This window comes from Crinia signifera, chromosome 8, assembly GCF_055691185.1.
Source record: "Crinia signifera chromosome 8, ASM5569118v1, whole genome shotgun sequence".
NCBI classification, from domain to species: domain Eukaryota; kingdom Metazoa; phylum Chordata; class Amphibia; order Anura; family Myobatrachidae; genus Crinia; species Crinia signifera.
This window is the reverse complement of record NC_139224.1, coordinates 156,344,034-156,352,692: the sequence shown is the minus strand read 5'-3', so window position 1 is coordinate 156,352,692 and position 8,659 is coordinate 156,344,034. Positions and strand designations below refer to the sequence as shown.

The window sequence follows — 8,659 nt, the reverse complement described above, 5'->3', positions numbered from 1 at the left end:
GGTTTTTCCACTCTCTTGTCTTGGTAACTAATACCCCTTTCACACAAAAAATTAAATTCCTGGGTGAAGCAGTTCCACCCAGGAATTTAATTAAAAACATGTGTCCGTTTTCTGTGTGAAAGGGTCGATCCGGATCTTAAACTCAGGGTCCCCGACTCTGCAAAAGACCAGGGTTGGAGTCCCGGAGTTTCAGATATGGATTCACTCACACAGGTGAAAAATCCATGTAATAAAGGAAATCTCAGGGTCTAAATTTTAGACCTGGAGATTTCCTCTCCTGTATGAGGGGGGTCTGACAGAGGCAGCCGAGTAACCCTGCGATTGAAAGCTTTTCAAGCTCCGGGTTAATCGACTACTGCTGTCTGAATGCCGCATAAGACATTAATGAAAGATACCAGAAACATTTAGGAACCTTTATTAGTTACATCACTAACAAATAACTGAAGAACGCTCATTGGGCTTTACAGTTACATAGAAATATTATGCTGATTGGTACAAATGACTATGAATGATTTATACTTGCCCTGTCAGGAACAGAACAGCAGTTAAAGTTGGACATGACACACAGATGCTGGAATACACAACTTGCAGTGCCCACACAATTGTACACCAATTCCCTGCACCAGACTCACTGTCTGTATATACATATATACTTCTGTATCCACTGCATCATTCTATGCACTAAGGGTGTTATTATGATTCACTCGGAAAGGCACAATCACTCTCTAATGGACAAAACCCACATGCAGTGCAGGTGCGGCAGATGTAACATGTGCAGAGAGAGTTAGATTGGGTTTTATTGTTTCTATGCAGGGTAAATACTGGCTGCTTTATTTTTACACTGCAATAAAGATATCAGTTTGAAGTACACCCCCCACCCAAATCTAATTCTCTCTGCACATGTTACATCAGCCTCACCTGCAATGCATAAGGTTTTGTCCATTAGAGAGTGATTGTGCCTTTACGAGGAATCAGAATAACCCCCAAGTGTTCCACCAATCAGATTCCTTTCCCTGACTGCTCCAGGCTAGCCACACATATCTGTACAGAATCCCCTCTCCATACACCTAATGCAGCATACAGGGGCTCAGTAAAGGTGGCAGTGTAGGTGTGTAAGTGTCTGATCATGTCACTCACAGAATAAAAGGACAGCTGTCCTGCCTCATAATCCAGATACACCCTCACTCTATCATAGGGAATACTGGCAGGTAACGGGATCTGCTTCTCATCATGTATCACTGAATACTTATCATCAGTCCTATCCAAGCACCAAGACTTGTTATTCCATCCAATTTGTGACTTCTCCCCTCTCCTGTCTATACAGCGATAACTCATCCCAACACTCCAGCTATGCGACTTACTGACATCCACATCCCAGTAATGTCGCCCTGAGGAGAATCCCCTGGTGCTTAGTACCTGAGGATAATCCTGGAATCTCTCTGGTGTCTCTGGCTTTTTCTGTTTAACTGAAGACCTGGCTGCAGTTTTCATGTCACCTGAGATAAGTATATTATTACCTGCTGTGTTTACATCCAGTGATATGTCTTCTGGTGTCTGCACATAGAACCATACATTTATTCCTGTTATTATATCAGATAAAGTGTGTAATTTCCCTGATATGAGATCCACATCCAGATCTCCTACTTTATGGTGAAGCTCAGCCTCCTCTGTATCCCCCTTCTCAACGCCCTCCTCCTTGTTCTCCTCTGTGCCTCCCTCCACCACCTTCTCCTCCTTTCTCTCTACATTATCCCGATTTTGGCCAATAGCCATTGGATCAGTCATGGAACATGGCTCCTCTGTATCAGACAAGTCACCTGTGTCTGGTTCCTGTAAGATAGTCATTGGGTCAGACATGTTACACAGCTCCTCAATCTGACACATCTTCCCGGCAATCTCATCCTTCTTCATTTCCAGCTGTTGAATCAGATTGGAGACTGATTGTGAAACACTCTCTTCCTGCCTAGAGATCTCATTCAGCACTCTCTTCTCTAGGTCCTCCAGCTGTCTCCTGATGTCTCTAAACAGAGCAGTGATTGTCTCAGTTGAACCAGCTGCATTTTTCTGAGCTTCACACCTGCGCTTCTGCAGACTCTGGATACTTTTCTCAGTCTCATCTCTATTTCTGGTCAGTTTCTGCAGAACATTTCTCAGTTTCTCCTTCTTCTTCTCAGAGGCCTCACCCAGCATCTCCACCACGTGCCCCCGATGCTCTCCGGCCAAACTGCAGGACACACAGATACAGACATTGTCCTCAGTGCAGAAATACTTCAAGATCTCTTTATGGAGGGAACATGTTCTTTTCTCCAAGGAAGTGGTGGGATCAACCAAGACATGTTCTGCTGACTTGTTGTGTGTCCTCCAATGTATATCACAGAGAGAAGCTTCACACTTCAGACAGGTTTTAAGAACAGGTACTTGAGAGTGGACACAATAAGTGCAGAACATCCCAGTTCCCTCCTCTGGAATAGAGCGTACACGTTCTGCTATATTGCAGAGCTTTCTGTTTATATCTAGTGCAGGACGATCCAGATACTCTGCTCTGCATTCTGGACAGGTAAATACTGTAGTCCCCTCCTGTGTATCCAGCACACGATCAATACAGGCCCGGCAGAAGTTGTGTCCACATCTGAGGGTGACAGGATCTGTATAAATGTTCAGGCAGATGGAACAGTCCAGCTCCCGTCTCAGATCAGCAGACGCCATCGCTGGAAACAGAAGAGAGAAATGAAAGTGAAAGTTTCTGACTCTCAGATATCAGTGGGCTGGACTCATATTCTCCACACGGTGGGGCTGAGCTTATATTTCAGCTAATACTCATAGGGCCTTATTCTAGTTAACTCTTTCTGACAAATCCTTCTTAGATGGACAAAACCATGTGCACTGCAGGTGGGGCAGATGTAACTTGTGCAGAGAGAATTAGATTTGAGTGGGGTTTTACTTCAAAGTGAGATCTATATTGCAGTGTAAAAATAAAGCAGCCAGTATTTACCATGCACAGAAACAAAATAACTCACCCAAATCTAATTCTCTCTGCACATTTTACAGCTGCCCCACCTGCAGTGCACATGATTTTGTCCATCTAAGAAGGATTTTGTCAGAAAGAGTGAACTAGAATAAGGCCCATAGATACAAGACACTCCAGTATTATGGACACAGCTAATCCATACAGGAACAACATGCTAAAATATATTTGTTTGTTGGAAGGCTTGCCACCTAGCAACAGCTGGTGGGTTAGGTGTAAGCAGGGGCAAACGCAGGATTTTTGTGAGGGGACTTCTGCCCACACTCTAAACAAAAAATGCATTATCGTGATTCTGAAATTATCACACACACACACACACACACACACACACACACACACACACACACACACACACACACACACACACACACACATGCACACACACAGGGGCGGCTTGGCCATTAAAGTCTCCGGGAAGTTTCCGGGGAGGCCGGACGATTGAGAGGCCGAAAAGCTCCACCCAGTCGCAGGTGTAGCACCGCCCACAAAATTCGACCCGAGACACCGCAGGTCAGAGGCAGCTCAGCCTCAGACAATGTTCCTGTGTGCAGGCCGGCGACAGGGGGGGTCAAAGGGGACAACTGTGACGGGCCTGATGATCTGAGGGGCCCCAGAGGCAGAACATGGCTGCGGGCTGCAGCAGCAGTGAATTATGCCATCTGTTGTGTGTCCCTGCCCGGCCACCTGTACATTACTGTGCCGCGGCCATCTGTACCCATGGCCATCCGCACAGCTGCCTATGCTGTCTGTGCCCTGCTACAGCCATACGCTCAGCCGTCTGGTGCCTCTGCCACTTGTCTTGGCCGCCAAACTGCGTCCCGGCGGAAGCCACCTGTACTACATACGCATCCCGGCTCGGGTATCTGTTCCGTGCCCTGACTGCTCCTGCTTGGTCATCTTTTGTGCACTGCAGGGAGAAGTCCTGGACTTTCCGAAAACCGGGTGTGGAGGGAGGAGAGGTTGCATGGCTGTTGGAGGTGCGGTCCGAGGAGGTGAGATGAAGATCATGGAGGGTTTTTAATCAGGCACAGTGGGAAACAGGTTCTTTATTGCATTACATACTTCCTATTGAATCTAATTAGAACCAACTTCACCCAAATCACTGTGCTTTCTCTTCACTCAGAAATTATGAGTGAAGTGAGAGCAGGGTGATAAGGGTGAAGTTGGTTCTACTAACACTCAGATTGGGGTATGAATTGTTCCCAAACATATATATGTATATATGTTTGGGAGGGAATCAGTACATCTGTCAGAATGAACTTAGGTCTACAGTCAATAGGTCGACCCCACTAGGTCGACTGGCAGGAAGGTCGACCTGACTTAAGGTCATCATGGGCCAAGGTCGACATGACTTAAGGTCGAATTTGCATAAAGTTCGACATGAGGCAGGTCGACTGGTCATAAGGTCGACATGGGTTTTTCACAGTTTTTTATCCGAATGTCGACACAGTCGACATGGACACAGTTGGCAATGAGAATCGGACGCTCGCAATGCTTCGGGCACGGTGGCTCGCTTCGCTCGCCACAGCTTTAATAACCTCCTCCATGCCCTAACGGATGGTAGGGCATGAAATACCGCCTGCCGACACATGTCGGCTCAAAAAACAGTGAAAAACCCCATGTTGACCTTATGACCAGTCGACCTTCCTCAAATTCGACCTTAAGGCATGTCGACCTTGGCCCATGTCGACCTTAAGTCAGGTCGACCTTCCTGCCAGTCGACCTAGTGGGGTCGACCTAATGACTGTAGACCTAAGTTCATTCTAATAGATGACCGCATCCCGTTTGGGAGTGGGGTGGTGGGGCCTCAGAAATATCAGTGTGCAGGGTAGATCACTTTAAAAAAAAAGGGGGAATATACATGACCGAGTAAAAACACTGATCGATGGCTGGGTGCAGAATCGCCATCGATGGCGTCTGCACCGATGGCCATCCCTAGCAGCAGCAGCTAATCTTTCTATCACAACACTGTACTCAGTCTACAGAGGTAGTACATCTCAGCTGCCACAGATGGCAGCACTGAGATCAGGAAAATGTATTGTAAATTGAAACGGATCACCTTTTTGGGATCGGCGCCGCATTCGTTCTTGAATGGGATCCGTTCAAAAGATCCGATTCGTTCGCGAACGACCCATCTCTAGTGCAGGGCCCCGTGATTTCTATTGCCAGCCCTGCCTGTGTGACCCCGCCTCCTCCTACTGCTGCACTGTGCCTCCCTGATCAGACTGGCAGCGCTGCAGCATCACAAGTACATTAGTTCAGTCCCCCTATGCCCTGTTGCCCAGTCTCCTACCATTGCTGTAATAGTCCAGGCTTGCATGATGAAAAGGCTGCTGTCTGTCAGTCAGCCGCTGTCAGCCCTCCCCTGAGCTGTCAGCTCCACCTCTAATATGTTTCCCTGCACAGTCACACCTTCCTATTAACGTGCAAGGAGAAGAACGTGCTGCTGCTGCTGCTGTCCCACAAGGAACAAAACTACTCCCTCGCTGCTGGGACTTCCAGCTAGGCTAGGCGACATCTGCAGCCTCAGTGTAGACGCTTAGCAAGCCAGGAGGACACTGACCTTTAGCAGCAGAATGCGAGGCCCTGGACCTGCGGTGGTGGTGAGTAGAGTTACTGCTGGGTGTGGGAAGGTATGCCAGGCTGCAGTTAAAGTGCCCACACACTAGAACGATTTTTGGCCGATTTATCGGTAAATATCGGTCGATTTTTGGGGGGGACAATCGGTCGGAAATCGGCCAAAAAAAATCGTTCTAGTGTGTGAGCACCTTTAGGAGGCTCTGCTGGGGGCTGTGGAAGGGGAGAGCAGGCGAGCAGTGCGGTGTGGGGGAGAAGGTACTTTAAGGAAATGCAAGAGTGTCTCCCATTTAAAATCCTGTATTTATTAGGCTGGTTTCAGGTTTATGGGGGTATGCTTGTGCACCCATGATGAATACCCCCCTGATGTCAAAGGGGGAAACTTATTCAGCACTAGCCAGATTTAGGACCTGATTCAATTTGGCTCACTACGCTGCCCCGCCGAACAGCCAATCCCCCCCCCCCCCCCCCGCTCACCATCGAATGATCCTGCCTTTGGTAGTAATCAGTCTGAACTGAATTGTTTTACAGCCACTATCCGCCGAAAAGGGGACAGGCGCTGATGTGATGTCAGCCGCCCGGCCCAAGCAGGCATTGGCCCATCTGCATTTCCAGGTGAACGCCGAGCGTTTTTATGGGGATGCCCATAAAACACTGGGCATTTCCCTGATGCCGCCGCCTGCTAACCCCCCTCCCTCCCCTACCCATGTGAATGCCTCGGCGAGTGTGATACTTACCGAAGGCATTTGCGCAGGGGGTTTGCACATGCGCAAATATGTGCATGAATAGACCCCCCACCATCGGCCCCTTCCAAGTAAGCCACAATCAGGCTCTTAAAGAGATTTTGGGAACTACTCTTTATTGAGTCTATGTTAATGTGCGTACTTATGTCGCTGGCAATATATTGCTCAGTGTCCCATTTTCATCTGCGACCAGAGATGGTCGCAGATAAAAAAGTTACACTGCCGGGAGAAGAGGCAGGGGAAGTCGCTGGTCGGAGGAGCATGCTCCTCCGACCAGCGACCATCAGGGGCTGAAAACGGGAGCGCGCACCCGGCGATTTATTGCCGGTGCACACTCCAATCGTGTGTACACAGCATTAGGGAGATCGCTGGTTTCCGGCACTCACTGTCGCTGCAGATCATTTAATGCCCTGGTGCCAACCTGAGTGCAGGATTCCTCCTGCACCTATATGTAGAAGCAGAGACAGACGGCACTCAGGTATAGGTGAAAAAAGCCAAGATGGATTTATTGGTGCATGTAGGCAACATTTCGGGGTATAGCCCCTTTCTCAAGCCAAAAACAACAAGATAGAGTCTATGTTAGGGCATCATAGGAATGGTCACTCCTCTACTCTGATTTATATCAAGGTTAAGGTGCCCATACACGCACGGATCCCGGCGGTGCGATCTGTGCTTTGAGGTGCGCGCTCCCACAGCACCTCATCGCACAGTACAAAAAGTATGTGCTGCGCATACTTTTTGTACTTGCTTTTCATCGCATTGCAGGCACAAGTGATGCAATGCGTTGCGATGCTATTTTAGCCCAGAATGCACACCGGGATCTGTGCGTGTATGGGCACCTTTACACCTTGACTAGTGGGAGAATATTTGATACTAGGTGATTCATCGCGCCCTACGGGCGCTCTTCACACCGTCGTAGGGGGCTGCGCCCCCTTAATTTGTGAACATTTGTATATGAGAAAGATGGTTAGAATTGTATGTAAGATGCCTGTATTGCAACTTGAGTTATAGGTGAAATGTGTTAAATAGAGAGCATATGATGTGGAAGGGGGTGTGTATTGTTTTGTTTAATTAAAAAGCGGTTACAGAGTAAGATGTACATTGATAGTGTGGATGGTACAGTGACATTTGTGGGTGTGGGGGGGGGGGGCTGTGTGTGCATGTTGTTTAGGTGTGTGTGTGCAATAGTATAGTAGGGTGTTTTTGAGTCAGCGGCTCCCCACTGGCGGAGGTCACAACACAGGAAAACAGGAGGCTGGGTAGTGATAGGGGTGTGTGGGCATAAGGGGGACTAAAGAGGAGGGTGGGAGATACTGTGCAGCTTCTGCCAGTGGGTGAGGGTCCAGTGTGGCAGTACAGGAGTACAGGATGGTGGCCCTGAGTCAGTGTCTCCTCCTACTGGGTGGGAGTTAGTGTCCATGAGAGCAGGAGGCTGGTCTATGAGGCATGATAGGGGCATGTGGGCAAAACAGCGTCAGCGACTCCCCAGTGATGGAAGTTACGGTTCAGGAGAGCAGGAAGCTGGGTAGTGATAGGGGTGTGTGAGTATACGGGGGACTAAAGAGGGGCTTAGGGGTGCCGTGAATTGTGGGAGGGGCGAGGGGGTGCCGTGAATCAAGGGAGGGAGGGGGCGCAGGTGTCCGCGAATCGCGGGAGAGGGCAGGGGTCTGCAAAGCGTGGGAGGGGGCGTGAATTGCGGGAGGGGGGGGTTGCGAATTGCGGGAGGGGGGGTGTGCTAGGGGTGACGTGAATCGTGGGAGGGGCCATGAATCCTGGGAGGGGGGGTGCGCGGGGGTCCGTGAATTGCGGGAGAGGGGGGCACGGGGCGCGATGAATCACCTAGTTGGTTATATATTCTTGTAGAAGGATGGTAGGATGTTGCTGTCATTCAGAATGCATTTACATAAACAGTAATAGTAGCAGTAAAAGATCTGACTTAAAACACCTACAGTAAAACAGAACAGGTGTTATATATTATACAAAGAATTGGTTGATGATGTGTAGGTTGACATGCACATAGTTGTCACTGGAAAAAAATTGCTACAAGAAAAAATCAACACAGAAAGGTCAACACATGTAAATGTTGACATAAGTGTGGCACTTCATTGGTGTCCATGTCAACACATGAGAATAAATATGAAAACATTCAAAAAAAAAAAAATCTTCAAAAACTCATGTCAACCTTTTTCATTGTCGACCATAGCCGTGTCAGTGTTTTGCATGTGCCATTTAATCCTGGGGTTGCCGTGAATCGCGAGCGGGGGTGGGGGGGAAGGAGGAGGTGAGGGGTGTCCGCGAATCACGGGAGGAGGGG

General features: G+C 48.7%; 1 protein-coding gene across 1 annotated transcript; it reads right to left on the bottom strand.

Moving 5' to 3' along the window:
- Positions 1–423: 423 nt before the first annotated feature.
- LOC146027155 (E3 ubiquitin-protein ligase TRIM39-like) lies at positions 424–2,706 on the bottom strand. The gene has a single exon (XM_083158115.1). The coding sequence runs from the start codon at positions 2,704–2,706 to the stop codon at positions 1,000–1,002; it is 1,707 nt and encodes a 568-aa protein (XP_083014241.1). The 3' UTR covers positions 424–999.
- Positions 2,707–8,659: the final 5,953 nt, after the last annotated feature.